The 16,113-nt window shown below is 35.5% G+C and overlaps 1 protein-coding gene across 1 annotated transcript in view; it reads right to left on the minus strand.

The window, feature by feature from the left end:
- Positions 1-1,294: 1,294 nt before the first annotated feature.
- The window catches only part of TBC1D22A (TBC1 domain family member 22A), a 140,632-nt gene continuing 125,813 nt past the window's right edge, over positions 1,295-16,113 (minus strand). Inside the window, exon 13 of the mRNA XM_058022344.1 lies at positions 1,295-4,528. Within this exon, the coding sequence (XP_057878327.1) occupies positions 4,400-4,528 (129 nt within the window). The 3' untranslated portion in view covers positions 1,295-4,399. The remainder of the gene's footprint in view (positions 4,529-16,113) is intronic.

Here is a 16,113-nt window from a genome sequence, read left to right on the forward strand (position 1 = left end):
CACAGTGCCACAGCAATTTAATTATTTTCTCTCATGCTGCCTCAGCTACACTAAGCTTAAGGAATTAGATGGGATGCAAGATTTTAGCTTTAACTTATAAAAATGCAAATGATCTGGAATTAAATTGCTCAGGAACTTGACTCCCTATCACACAGTGATAAGAAGCACTCGAGCTGCAGTTCTTTCCCATGGCACAGAATTCTGCCTGAGTGATTGCTGGACTGGGAGCCTTTCCACCTCACATCCTCCTCCAATCTCCAAAGAATTTAATGTGCTACAAAGTACTTATCTCCACTCTGTTTTCAAGGAGGAACTGACCTGAAGTACAGATCAGATTTACAGAAAGTCCCTTCTGTTGTACTTCACATTTATATCCATGGAAAGTCCTCCATCTGCCCAGACACTTTTCCATGACTCCTTTTGCACAAGAAAAATCAACAAACAAATACCAGCACATACTTGTGACCCTCTGGGCCTTTACTCCACCTTCTTGATCTCTTCTGCTTTTGAAAAAGCAATTTGAAAGACCTCCCATTGCTGATTTTATGCAGGATCTTTAGAGGATTATAGCAGATAAAGAAACACAAATTTACTGAAGGTGAGAAACCAGCATAATTACAATTCATTGTCATTCAGGCACCTAACAGACAGACTGCCTCTGCATCCCTGTCTCCACACCCATGAATCTGGTGGGGAGTTTGAAAGACAGAAGTTACTGTCCTTGCCTTCTCTGTATATTTTCTCACCAGATACACAGGATTATTGGAAGTCTCCCAGTAACTTTCCTGACATAAGGGACTTGAGCTACATATATGATATCTCTCCTTGATGGTTAATCTGCCTAAATCATCTTAATTTCCAGATCTTATTGACTCTATCAGGTGTTTATTGTTTCCTCACTATGAGCTGAAGTTTCCCCTTCTCCTTTACTCCCAGAGCCATACAGAATTCTGTGCTTCCTCTGTGTGCCTTGCCCTGATTGGCTTCACCTTCAGTTTGATTCTGCTGTGGTGTCAAATCCATCTTCCAGAAAATGCTCCATACCCTCTATGTACATGATCTATGCACAGGCACACCCTTGGAACTTGCCTGTATGACCAACTTGCAGAACCTACAAGGTACCTGGGCAGAGAGTGGCAGAAATGTAACTGGGAACTGAGGTTCTGTTAACCCATCTCCTCTTGTGATAAAGGCTTTTGAGGCTGTAAAACAGAAACACACCGAATCCATGCTCTGGCGTAGGGTGCAATGTGTTCAAAGAAAAAAAATAAACATAAGCTTTCCACTCTATGTAGCACTTCATAAATATGTGTTTATTTCCTCATCTTTCACCAGTTTTACAGTTTTAACCAGTGCCTCAGGGGTAATGTTCGTCAGAAGCATACAATGGAACTTCAGATAGTTCTACTCTGTAGTTAAGAAATGAAAAAAATTAACTGGCCTTTCCATACGGAACTGCGCCAAATAATAATGAAACTAAACTTTTATAGCATATTACAGAGTTACCTAAGATTTCAACTTACATTTCTATCTTACTCATGTACTGTATTTACACAGTTAACTAATTTATTATTTACATTTTTCAAATTCTGTAGTCATAAATCTTTTTTATATTGTACATTCTAGTTTAAACTTTTATTACAGAAATTATTTAACACACATTTCAGACACTGCAATTTAAATATTTCACATGAGTTCTAGGAAATGACTGCCTGGTTTCACTAGTGACATGTCAAGATGCCTCCTTCATAAGAAAATACATATTACAAAGGAATTTTATCATATTCAGAATCTTGAAATTTGAGAAAACTAAGTACATGGGATGTAACCATGATAATGCTATTTCCTTTTCTATGCAATATTTTTTTTTGGAATGACATTTTACCTGAGATGTAAAATTGTTAAATGTGTGGGCTTTTGATAAAAATTTGAAATTTTACATAAATGTTGGCCTTCTATTTACTGAGAACTACTCCTATCTGCATAGATATATAAATGCTATTTATATATCTATATCGTATTTTCCAAAAAATTCTATATCTACATAAATAAACATTGGTATTATATTAGGAAACTTCCCACTATCCTTAAAAAGCAATGTGCTCAAGTACAATATTCAACTTCTGACACAGACACAATAGTAAATGTGACCTCTAATGGTAATACTTCCTTTCAAGGGAAGTGAGAGGTACCTGTTGAATTTGGAAGACATGACAGACAACTAATGTGGACCCAATGAAGGGAATTTTATATATCCAGTCCCAAAAATGTTGTGCAGGAGCATCTGACACAGCAGACAACTTTGGGTCACTTTTCCATGTTACATGTAACTACCTAAATAATGTCTTAATAGAAAAAAGTTAATTATAGAAAATCTTACACCAGTTAATGCTGTGTTGTCTTCTCTCGTTACAATAATATGCATTTTTATTACCAAATGATTGCAGATACCAAGTTTAAAGCAAATGGTCATGGATTTCATGTTTCTTTTATTCTGTTATTGGTAGACACTGTTAGGCACAATATGACATTCCTTGTAAACATAAATTCTGATACATTAGACCACAAACTGAGGTTACAGAAAGCAGTACACAGACATGTGAGAAGCACAGATCCACTACACATTCCAGGCACAAATGCAGCCACCTGGGAGGCCTGACCCTGTATCCATCACAACTCAAACACCCAGCTGACACCAGTGGAAAACAAATGCATCCCAGTTGCCAAACCAGGTTTTTGAAATAATTCTCTTTTTATCTTCTACCAAAGATTTCATATACTTTTAAAATATAGATGGTCTCATAATAACGTGGTGGTAAAAATGTATTTTACTTTATTTACCCTGAAACACCTAATTATTATGAAGTCTGTGTAAAGAACTAAGGCCCCTAAAGCAAGTAATGTAACTAATACATTTAGAAAGCTCTCTTCAAAATATGTATCTACATATTTTTAAGAAGTTGAAAATAATCTTTCAATAACAAGTCATAAGAGAAAAATCTCTTGAAGGTTTTTTATTTCCCAAACTTAAAAGTGCACTACACTTCCTGTGCAACACTGTGCCACTCAAGAACCAAACTGAGGAATAGGAAGTCTGAACTTTTAAGTGTATTGCTTATTGCAACTCCCACCCTTCATAACCTGCATGTGTATGGTAGGCACAAATTAATATGAGTTATGGGTTATTTACATCCAACAGAGCAAACTTAGAATTCTTAGCAGAAAATATTTCTTGAAAGAAAACAGTGCACTTGAATTATGTAAGTTTTAAGAAATTATTCAGTATTCCATGGTTATATGAAGAAACATTAATTTTAGTCTATAAACTCATAGAGCATTTTTGTTCTGCTAATGACCCATGAGCAATCTGAGTATACAGTTACTGCTATTGTTATTGGGAGCTAGCTCTCTTCCTCTGAATAATCAGGAAAAGGGTATTAAATTATTTAACAAAAAAGCTTTGGAAAGATATATTAATTTTCCTTTTCTAATCGCTAGAAATGGAGAATAAGGCAACAACTGAGATAAAAATATATCTTGCTTAGTAAACCAAGCTTCTTAATACATTTCTTAAAAGTGAAATTTCATGCTGAAAAATTGCAAGGCCTTAAAAGAGAAACTTTAATTACTTTGACAAGACCATGCCTTCTGTTTAATTCACTATTTTAAAGCACTCCAGAATATATTGAGAGGGACTTATTTCAGTGTAATAGATGAGTTTTCAGCTTTAAGTAACTCCTTTTTATGGCTAAAAAGCTTCTATAGCATCCTTCAAGACTGAATAATGTTTAGAAAAACGCCACCAATTTCCATTACGACCTTCTATATTCTTATATTATAGAAGTAATCTAACCTAATTCCATGGGAAAACAACAGATGGTGTGCTAATATCAGTGTCTTTTGAGCTATAACCAGACCCCAAAACACAGGCCTTGCTGTCTCATGTGGTCTGTATGATCACAGAGAAGTTCTTTTTCGCCACTCAAAGTAGATTTCACCAACCAAATCTGGCTGATAAATTCATGGCAGGTGACACTGAAGTAATGACAAAATAATTCCGTAAGTAGTTTTAAGTCTAAAGTACAATTGAAAAATTGCTCCACATAAATAAGAGAGACAACTATTCTATTTAGACAAGGGGAAAAAAGAAGAAAATAACAAGACTTCTGAAATCATTTTTCATGCTGAGCAAAAAAATTCACTTTTAAGTTCATTCGGTGCTCGATATCCTGCTTTGTCCACTTCTTTGGTATTCTGTTCTCATTCTGCAAATTCCAACAGAATTTTAATGGTCATCTTACTTCAAACGAAAGAGCAAGGAGCTGAAAGCATAACCAGAACAACAGATGCCATAATACTGCAGAACACGTTGCTTCTAATGATTTCTGTCTCTTTATATTCACTTCTTGTAATGATTGGGGGCGTCCGCAAATGCAAACTTCAGTCTGTAGGCCTCTGCTAGGAGCACACTGATGTCTTCATTTCCCCAATGTACTGTGGGCAAATTCTGTAAAAATATCAGTAACTCCTAATTGAAAAGGAAAAAAAAAAAAAAAAAGAAGTAAGTATATTTTTTCAAATAGCAGGGTAATAACTACATATTACTTATACAATGACCATTTATAAACGACCACTCATGTACCACCTCTGCATCCTAAACAAATCTGAGATCAAATTAGGTTTAGGGATTTTTACATAGATACTTGCTATTCAACCTTTCAGTTCAGAAACTTGCTATTAATTGTAGCTGAAATATGGTCATTTGATAGATAATTTTTTTTTTGAGAAAAACAATCTCTGTTGCTGCCTACCCAGATTATTTTTTGTGCTCCAGGGCATGAAGTTATACAACTGGATAAATTTTCAAAATTATGGATAATTGCTAAGCCTGGGAGTCTCTCACACCAATGCAAAGATAAACTACTTCACTACTTATACATGAAGAATTATGAAATAAATTATTACTTCAGTCAGTTGCAGTCAATTCCCACCTCGATTCTTAGCCCAGGTTTCCCACTCCCTGCTCGTTTCTGATCCCAAAACATTTTCCTGTGGGTAGCTTTACCTCTCTCTCATTTTAGGTTTAGGTGAAATTCACTTCCAAGAAGTCTAAGCCCAGGAACAGAGGTAACAAGAAGCTCACTGGCACACAGTGCCTCCCTGTTCAGTTCTGATGAAAATGCATCAAAATCCACCATGATCCTCAGCAGCACAAAGCCTCAAATCCTCCTCTGTAGGCTGAGACCTGCCAGCTCTGAGAGGACTCTTTGGAGGATCAGCTACCACAAATTGTCTCCTGACAATTCACGCGAATGACAATTTTTATAAGGCTCCTAATTTGACTAAACTCTGGAAGTTAGTTTGCTCTTTAAAGAAAAAAACCTGGTGACCCCTAAGGTCAGAAACCCTCAAATGTGATGCAAAAGCCACCCTAGGCCAAATTTTAAGTTCATGTTTGAAAATTTTCATAGAGCAGATCACCTGTCTGTTTTAATTGTGTTGATAAACTGGGGCAAAACAGCAAAAGAGAAGTTTTGTATGAGTCACAACAAAATAAACACGGACTTTTACGATGGGAGGTATAAGGTAATCTTAGGAATAAGCGAAGTTGTTAAGCCTGCTTGTATCTTCTAGGTGCTCTATTTTTGCAGAAAAAATGCAGACAATTTGTGCACATTTGTATACATGCATATGTATTTGTGAGGATGTGTATAAGTATATTTTTATGTGAGTACATCTGTTCAGGTTTATTCTGAAGATCAGGAATAAGTGAACTGGAATGCAATTAAAACCACAGCCATTATCTTGTTATAAATCAGAATCCTGCAGTAGCATGTATAAGTACCCAGGGAAATTATTCTTCTTCATAAGAATCATATTTTCCTTGCTCCCCCTGCTCCCTTTTAAGCACCTTCTTTCATAGAAGATGGCTGTAGAAGCCCTTAACAAGGATTCACTGATTTTAAGAAAAGTCAGGAGCAGAATTAACATTAAATTATTTCTTTGTGTTTGTGAGAAAATTATTTTGACTTCATCTATTTCACAGTCTTGCTATACTGGTTCTTGTAATATGAAAAGAGAAAGGATAGAAGTTGAGCAGTACTGTATATTTAATTATGAATACTAAGCAGTAATACAACAGAGTTAGCATGAGAATGTCTCTATTACACTTGAGAGAACACATTTTTAATAAAGTATTGTACAATTGTCAAAATCCCACTCTTCTAAAAAATTTCAATGTACTTATTTGACAGTTATATTGATAATTGTAATTAATTAATTAGCAGTAGAGTGTAGGAAGGTTGTGTGGAGGGATCATAAATGCCTTGTTCCATGAAAGTTCTTTTCTCCTTTTAGAAAACTTTCAAGCAGCCCTAAGACACAGCAATTAATTCAGTGAGTTTTGTGAAATTACCTCTTTTACTCTTTGCAATCTCAAGACTTTTCTCGGTCAGACTACTGGTGCAAATGATTCACATTGCTGGAGCAGAGTTTTGGTTTTCTTTGGGCTTTGGTTTTCTTTGGGCTTTGGAACATCCAAAGACTATATCAATATATATATACCACAACATCCATGCTATATGAAATTTAACATATAGCTCAAATCTGAAATAGGCCTTTGGAACATCCAAAGACTATAGCTTCAACATCCATGCTATATGAAATCTAACCTATAGCTCAAATCTGAAATAGGACTGTTAGTGATGAACTAGTTTAATACTTCAACCAATAATTTCAAATTTGATAATAGTTTTCATCTTAATTAAATGGCAGATTAATGCATTAACTGTCTCCAAGTCCACTTCTGTTTGAGTGGGGATTTTGCCACTGTTACCAGGGGAGAAACCAAAGTCTAAGACTGATACTGACTAGTGAATATGTGTTACAAATCCATGTAAAATAACTGGCCAAAGACATACTACTTGTATGACCATCTAAAGATAAAGCTTATCTTCCTGTGATCTATGACAGAGCTTCAAAACTTGCTCAGATAGAAATAAAGCTTACATCTTTTTAAAAATAAAGTTGGCAAAAGCCTCACTAAAAAAAAATGTTATTTTATTTAAATTGGAAAATTTTATTTTTCTTTGACTGCTAAAGAAAATCATGCTGCCTTTATTGCTGCATATGGAGAATTCTTTGGAAATAAGGAAACTGCTATAAAGAAACTATCAAAACCCCCCAAACAAAGTCTTTGGATGTGAAGAACTGTACAAATACACTGCTTAATATTTAAAAGATCACAATGACAAGTTGGTCTAAAACTGCTCAATTCAGCATTTTACAGTTAAAAAAACAGAAAAAAGAGCAAGAATTACTACAAGTGACTCAAGCTTAATAATTTATTTTTAATTATCATTATTTTTTTTGCCAACAGATAAACAGCTAAGCAGCATGTACAAATAAGGCATGCATACTAACTTCTTAGATTCATTTTCTTATCCACATAAAACTACAAGGCACTCTTTGAAATATGACGACTCATAATGTGAATTAACATTTACCATTAAAAACTTGTAGATGATAAATTGCCTGGTCTATTTCGGATGAAAACTGAGTCTAAAAATCAATCTTTGTAAAATATTCCTGGAAGAGTTTTGTTTTCTGCTTAATTTAAATGGTATTGTGATGACACCTGGCTGAAGAATCAGGGCAGCCTGATCATCATCATCAGAGCTGGGGTTTCTAAAATCCCAGGCCAATGTTTGTTTATATTTTGGCTTTACCAACAAAAAATATGCTCAAAATTATGTCCTTTGAATTTGGCAAATAGATTGCCCTGTTTTCCTGGACTCTTACTGAGAGGGGGAGCTGTATTAATGCCTTGAACTGGGGGCCCATCTGCAAGGCCCAGCCTGCCAGTACAGCTTCAGCTCCGTCTGTGGTGTCTGCCCTCTCAAACCACACCAGGGAAAGGCATCTCCATCCTCCCTCCCTCCCTCCTTGCCAGCCAAGCAGAGGAGGATATCAAGGTACCACTTGCATTTGCTCCTGCCCCTCATCAAGCACAAAAAGGGAAGAGATTTTAGGCACAGTGTTACTCTTATATTTAGGGGCTGCAGCTGATGTTACCCAGGGCAGTGTGAGGAAAATGGCATTTGTTAGCAGGGAGAAGAGAAGGCTAAGGCAGCAACTAAGAGCAGCTCCACACAGAGGGGGCTGGAAAGAAAAGAGGTGCCAAGAGGCAATAGGAACGAGCTGAAGCTAGCTTGTCACACCAAAACAATCCTTTGCAATGAGGGTGCTTGAGCAGCTTGCCAGGGAAACTGCAAATCTGTCCGCTGGGATTTTCACAGCTCTCCTGGCACACCCTGAGCAGGCTGCTCAAGCTCCAATGCTAGCCTGGCTTGCAGCAACAACACGCACTAAGGAGCTCCCTTCCACAGTGAAATTTGCCAGTGTTTTATTTTGTAAAGGACTTGGGCTTAAATAGAAAAGAAATCCCAAAGTTAAAAAAAAAAAAAAAAAAAAAAAAAAAAAAAAAAAAAAGCTGACAAGTAGAAGCTTGTATTTTTCATTTGTAATTAAAGGATATAGGGGGCTGGTGCAGCAGAGTTGCTGGGTCAGACTATGAATAAATTAAAAACCTATAAATCAAACTGACTTTTAAGTATGGCAAAAGATCTGAATGTAAACTATATACTAGCCTTTGTAAGGGATTTCTGGTTTACAGTGGCTTATTTAACCCACAATTCTGAAATAATTCTTCAGTACATTTGAAATTCAATATTTTTGTTACCAAACAAAAACCTTATTTTTTATAGAATTCCACTCATCATATTTCCACAATTTTAACTACATTTGGATTTACATGATACATTACAGATGTGCATTTGTAAAATATGCTACATGTAAAATAGCATGCTACTATATATAAAGTATTTTTAAACACTTAGAAGTTGATATATAGAGTGCAGTTTTAAAGTAAATGCACTTTTAAAATCTAATTTTTCTAAGATAATTACATTTTTCTAAGATAATTACATGTATTCTAGAACTACTGTCTTCACCTTTTAGTCAAGACAAGACAGTGATAAATGTGCTGGAAGTGCTGTGGTATAAAAACCCCTCTGGATGTATGAAGAGTAAAAGTATGAGGTCTGTGTTTTACACACCACAACAGCAAGAGCAATACTCTTACTGTTAAGCAATGGCTGTTGTCAGACACAAAATTATTCTTGAGGGAAAAAAATGTTATCCCAGAAGATCCAGTACACATATCTAAAATAAAATACCAGACTACCAGACAGACAGCTCAAAAAAGGTGATTTCCAAAGCTTCTATTCCTCAGTTTCCTCTAAAATCAAAAAGGTCAAGGTCTCCTCCTTGTAGACTAGATCAAAACTGAATATTAATAAAACTTCACAAAATACATTTATAATAATTATTACAAAGTTATCAGCCTCTTTGTCCTCATTGAGATTTTAACCCAATGAAAACTCAGCATATTAAAACAATTTTTAAAAATCCCAAACCCAGAGCAAAGAAAGTAAATTTTATCGTGTTTTGGAATCTGGTTCATTACCAACTCTCCTTACAGTATGACGTCTGCTGTAATCCTGTTAGAAATAAAATTTTTAGCATAAGATTGGCCAATAATACTGTTTTTTTTTGGCAATGGCTATCTGTAGTTGTTACGCTATTTACTATCACCCCTACTCTGACTCCGTATGAGGATCTTGAAGGAAGGAACATAAAAAGCAGTTCCAGGAAACATGTTGATAGTTTATAAAACATAAAAATGTTATTCTAATGAGTAGAACACTAAGGTATCTTCTGTGCTAATCAAAGCAGTATATTTAATTTGAAAATACAGAGGTTTTGTCTGTGTGAATTATTGACAAAGTTCAATTGCAAGGTTGTTTTGTTTGCTTGTTTGTTTGTTTTAAGAAACTTAACAGGACATAAAAACCAGCAATAGTGTTTTCATTTTAGATAATATAAAATGGCAGTAACTAAGGTTAAAATCAAACTTGAACATACTGAGGACATTACAGAGTTAGCTTTTAGTGTCAAAACTGAGAACGCATCTATTAATTTAACAAATAAAGGCACACCTAAAATGCAGTACTTTTCTATGAGAGTTGTTAATCCTTCCTGCTGTTAACTGCAATGCAATTACAGCCTGAGCACTCCTGGTCTGCCACACCTCTATTTTATACTCATAGGCAGAACCTACAGTCTTGCTATACTTTGTGATCATAAACTTTACAATATTCTGCTTTAGGTTTGTATATAAGTAACATAGAGGTAAATTAAATTTATATATAATCTTCAATGATTTGATAAAAAAATGTTAACAACTATAATTTTAATAAGAGCTGTATGTTTTACACATTATGAACACATATAAAACACTGCAAAATTTATGATGGCAATTTGATTAAATGGCCCCTTCATTTGTACATTCCAAAGCTGTACTTGAAATCCCAGAATATGGCACCTACTTTTAAAGAACTAATGAAGTAAAATTCTACTAAAAATTTATTTAGAGTAATTATTGACACAACCTAAGGAGGAAACCAATTATTGCCAGTGAAAAAAAAAAGGCTCATTTATCTTTTTAGATAATTGTCACAGACATATTTTATGAAAAATTCTTTTCTTAGGATTTTTTCTCCTGAGAAGCTGAGAGGCCTCAAGAACAAAATGTAAACAATGGTTATCTGCTGCTGTGGAATGCAACAGGTGCATCTGTGATTGGCCCATCTTGGTTGTTTCTGATTAATGGCCAGTCACAGTGAGTGGGCTCAGACAGAGAGTCCAAGCCACAAGCCTTTGTTATCATTCCTTTTTTTTCTATTCTTAGCTAGCCTTTTTTCTTCTATTCTTTCAGTATAGTTTTAATGTAATATATATAATAAAATAATAAATCAAGCCTTCTGAAACATGGAGTCAGATCGTCGTCTCTTCCCTCATCCTAAGACCCGTGTGAACACAGTCACAGCTAATAGAAAAGAGAAATAAACCTTATGCATGTATTAAAAGAAATCTAAATTTTTTTTATGGTTTTAATGGAAATTGCATAATGTTGGACTAGAGATAGAGCTGGATGATTCATACATGTGTTTGCAACCAGATGTAACCACTAAACAGGCAAAAAATTTCCTTAATATAGGGATTATTTAACTCCTGTTTCCTTTACAACATTCTTTTCCACTTGATTGCATTTGGGATTGCCAATTGTGAAAGGAAAGGATGGCTAGTGCCAAGTGGGCATCCCCTGTGTGGGATCCCCTCAGCCCCCTTCCCTGCACTGGGAGCAGACAGACAGATGTGCCTCACACCCTGCAAGAGCTGCAGGAGCCAGGCTGGCACCGTGCTGTGCCATGTTAACCTCTAATCCTCTTCCCAGACATTTAGGATGAGGGATACCTGCTGCTTTGGGACTCAGCCAGGCTCAGTACAAATCCTCCCCTGCCAGCCTGCTATCAAAGCAGTGACTGCAGTGCCCAGTGACATGCAAGCACAGGTCCAGCACACTCTGCAGAGCCTGGGTGACCTTGTTCAGCTGCCTCAGTGCCACTTTCCCTTCTCTCTGCCCCTTGCTGTTGATATGATAGTGCACCAAATGAATTCAGCTCTAGCTCTGAGACAAGTTCTCTTTTCTTTCTTGAGTGCTGTTTCTTGCAATATGCTCAGCAATATTCCCTATGCTGCTGCCACTTCTACCTTCTCCAGATGTCCTAACCTGCTACACAGAGTTGCAAATAATGAGCTCTATTTCTGGAGTGCTGTGCTTCTTATTAATTACCTGTGTCTTGGACTCAGAGAAAACATTTCTTTCCTTTTGGGCCCAGCTGGAATTGAGAATGCTAAGATTTCAAAATCTAATATTAAAGAGATAGCAGGAATAGGTCACCTACTGCAGCTTTAGAAATATTTGCTGCAGATATGGGTTAAGAGGCATAAGCGGACCTGGATTGTCACAGACATCTTTTCATGAAAATCCTTTCCTTAGGATTTTTTCCTGCTGAGAAGCTGAGGCTTCAGGAACAAAATGTAAACAATGGTTATCTGCTGCTGTGGAGTGCAACAGGTGCATCTGTGATTGGCCCATCTTGGATGTTTGTAATTAATGGTCTGAGGCAGCTGCCTTTGTTATCATTCTTTTTTTTCTATTCTTAGCCAGCCTTCTGAGGAGAACTTTTCCTTCTATTCTTTTAGTGCCGTTTTAATGTAATATATATATATCATAAAATAATAAATCAAGCCTTCTGAACATGGAGTCAACATTCTCGTCTCTCCTTTCACCTGAAACCCCTGTGACCACCATCACACCAGATCCTCCAGTGGTACAGCTGAGTGCCTGTGCTGCTCCCTAAGCATGGAAAGCACACAGCAGCAATGGCTCAGGTAGCACAGAACAGTCCCTTTTGGATCCTGGAGCCAAAAATGCCTTCCTGGTTCCTTCAAATACTATGGATGAACCAAAACTTTGATAAGAACAAGGTGGGGCAACACTGGTTTATCTATGCTAAGTGGTAGGAGCATTGAAGTCTGCACTTGACACAGTCTGAAAGATTTAAGAGACATATTCTTGGCCAGTCATAAACCAGTCTCACTCAAAAACTTTCACCTGAAATATGACAATTTAGAGAAAAGAAACAAGAGTTAAAAAACCCCAACTCAAACATTTGTTGAAATACTGTAACATTGACCTTCCTAAATTCAATGCTAAATTTGATCTTTTCTTGTACATTCCTTTATTGTGCATTAGTTACATTATGCTCCAAGAATTCCTTGAAATTAATATTAATTCTTTCAATCAGTCTTATACATCTTAATTGTGACCTTTTTTCACACACCATGACATGCCAATCAACAGACTATGGCACACAGAACTCAAAACAGTAGGAATAATTTTTTCTCTACAAAAATTATATTCAGAATTCCAACCAGACTTGTTGCATCTTAAAATGAATATTTTTTAAAAACCTAAAAATGTTAAAGGTTAATTTCTTCTGCTATCAGCTTACATTCAGGATCTCAAGGACAGTGGCTCTCAACAAGGATACATTTTTTTAATCCTTTGATTCAAATACAGTATAAATATATATAGATAAATATATATATTCTTTGGTTCAAATATACATTTTAATTCTTCATTTCAACTGATCAATCTGCCATTATCTTATTAAAACATAAAGAAGTATGCTATTCTCATAATTAATTTCATATTCCTAATAAGAATTTCACAGAAACACACCTTAACATGCTGAAAATGAAAGCTTATGAAAAGTTGATGGTTTTATCATTTCCTTTTCATCTTTTCCTTTTCATGACTACTGAAAAAGATTCCAGGACTCAGCACACTAAACTAGCAATTAAAGTCCTGTTTCATCTGGTATGGATCTCTTACACAAGTCATTAGCAACCTTAATCACTAATCATGAAATATGTGGTTCTAAAGGACTCTGTCAGAGAAGCTGTGCTTAGCTTCAGCTCACTTAGCTGAAGAGATTTACATCTTCATTTCCAAGAGTATTGGTTTAAAAGTACATTAAAGGACCACATCTCAGCTGGTATTATAGGTAGTCTTATAAAATAAAAACCAAACCCACAAGTAATCTCCATCCCTAAGACAAGAATAAAATTTGAATGCTAGACCTTTTTCTCAATTGAACTTACTATCCACACATTATCATCTCAAGTTTGTAAGACAAGGTTAAGGAGTTAGAATCAAAGCAGGCATTGGCACAGAACCTAAGGGATTTAAGGTCCCTTCCATCCCAAAACCTTCTATGATTCTATGATACTCGAAGACTGATTTAAATTCAAACTTAAATTGGGCAGTCAAACAAAACCAGTCCTGGTTTCTTTCTCACATTTAAACTAGAGAAAACAGAACTTCTATTTTACATATCTCAAATGGAAACTGAGTATCTCAGGAAGCTTCACACTTGTCTCCAGGAAATAGAGCTGACAGTTCCAATTGCTAGAGCTCAGAACAGAACAGTCCTGAACCACTCTGATTATATTTTTTGCCATATTGTTTCAGAAAATACTGTTATATTGATGGTATTTGGAGATATGTGTACTTCTTATGTACCAAAATACAAATCATAACAAATAAATAATAACAAGCCCAAGTATGTCATTTACCACTAGTTCCATCCAAAACACAACAAATAAAGGAGAACAGATGCAAATACCCAGAATATAAAAAGTCATGATGACCAGTGGTCATTCTATAAAAAGAACATCCAAAGAAAATCCCTCCAAACACAGAATGTACTGTACCAATTAAGGCTGCAGCAATTATGGCAGAATTTAATTTCTGAAATGACTTACCAATAAGTTACTACTCTCTATTTTTTTCTGTAGTCAAGATCAAAATATTTCTATAGCAGATCCCAAGAGAAAATTTACAATTCTATCTTTCCATAAAGTCCATATGCTAACCACTCTTCTTGGTTTGGTTTTCCTGACCATAATTTGGCAATGAATTTTAAGTAGAACAATTCTACAGCTACAAATTCACACATATTTCATTTCCTTCTCTACAATGACTTAGATTTTAACACTGTAGTATGTATAGCTAAAAGCTCAGCCAAAAATAAAGAAAATCATAAAATACCAAGTGAAGCACAGGAGAAAAGTGCATTAAAATTGTATGTGTTTCTAACCAAAAGTAATGTTTATGTTTTGACAAAATGCTGTAAATGGTTCTGAGTAAAATCTCATCTAGTTTTAGAGAAAACATATATTAAGGATGACTGATGCAAAATTACCTGTTTTATATAACTTCAGTAGTATTGCCTGAGATATGTAACTTTTACACCCAATAAATATGTCACAGTGCAGAGCCTACTTAAACCAGTGTAATTTTAGAAGTAAAACAAGTAGTCCTAAACACAGCTCAAATGGAATATTGTCAGTATCCATGGGGATATAGGGCTGAAAGGCCAGTTCCATTTCATTGCTCAATCACTACCAAATGAAGCCACATTTTGGTCTTTTGTTCTGAATAACAATCATTCCCCACTTGCCATGACAAAGCCCATAAAGCATTTGTGCACCTCTAAGACAGCAGTACAGAGAACCAATGACTTGCCAGTGGAAGAGACCTTCATGAAGATATCACTGTTCGAGGAAACAACCTGCCCCATCTGATAACTGAAAATTTCCCAGTTAACTTGAGAAGCCTCACAAAAATCAATAAGAAGTAATCTGAAAATCCCTTCATCTCTGAGGAAAATGCCACTGTTCAAATTAAGAAATCAATTAAGCTTCCTTGGAGAGCATAGCACGCAGGCACAAGAACACAACACAGGGGATCACTCAAGCTGCACAGGTTTTCCCAATGTACAAAAAACAACAACATCTCCTCAAATTTCTATATATTCCTTGATGCCTTAAGAAAAAAAAATGAATGCTTCAATCAGAGAGAAATTCCAAAAGTGCATCCATAGACAACAGACTGAAGCATCAATTCAAATTCACACAATGTAATACAATTGTACACTATAAGCTAAAGAACTAAAATATACTAAACCAATAAATACCACATGAGAAACACAATTAATAACTGAGATTGTGTTCAAGACACCTTCAGTTTTTTTGGGGACAAGAAAAATCCCAAACCAGGATGAATCTTCCTGTACCACACAATAACATAAATTTATCAAGCTTCGTTAGAAAATATATGCTGCTGTTTATGCCCTGATATTTCACAGAGCAGATGCTTCACTTTATCTAATAGTTTGTAAATCAAAGTGAAATAATTTATATACTTTTGATCTTTCAGCAAAGTTACATTATGACTTAAATCTTCATCCCTTATATAAAGCAATCTAAAGGCATTCTAGAAGATGATCATATTCTCTATCAAGGTTTGCTTCACAAGGTTAAACAAGCAACATTCTTCTAATACTCTCTGCTAAGGTCAGTTCTTCATTTCCCAGTCTACTGTTGTTTAACATAACTCTAAAGAAATTACATGAAACCCAAATAAATAATTCTCATGCAAGTGCCAGAGAAATGAAAATTTTAAAAACAATTAATATATTACTGGAACCACGGAAAAATAATAACTCTAAATGGAGTACTTGGAAGCCCTAAGGTACATACAAATATCCTAAGGCCCTGGACTTCTAAGACAATTAAAAT

The sequence above is a fragment of the Melospiza georgiana genome, chromosome 4 (assembly GCF_028018845.1).
Source record: "Melospiza georgiana isolate bMelGeo1 chromosome 4, bMelGeo1.pri, whole genome shotgun sequence".
In the NCBI taxonomy this organism is placed as follows: domain Eukaryota; kingdom Metazoa; phylum Chordata; class Aves; order Passeriformes; family Passerellidae; genus Melospiza; species Melospiza georgiana.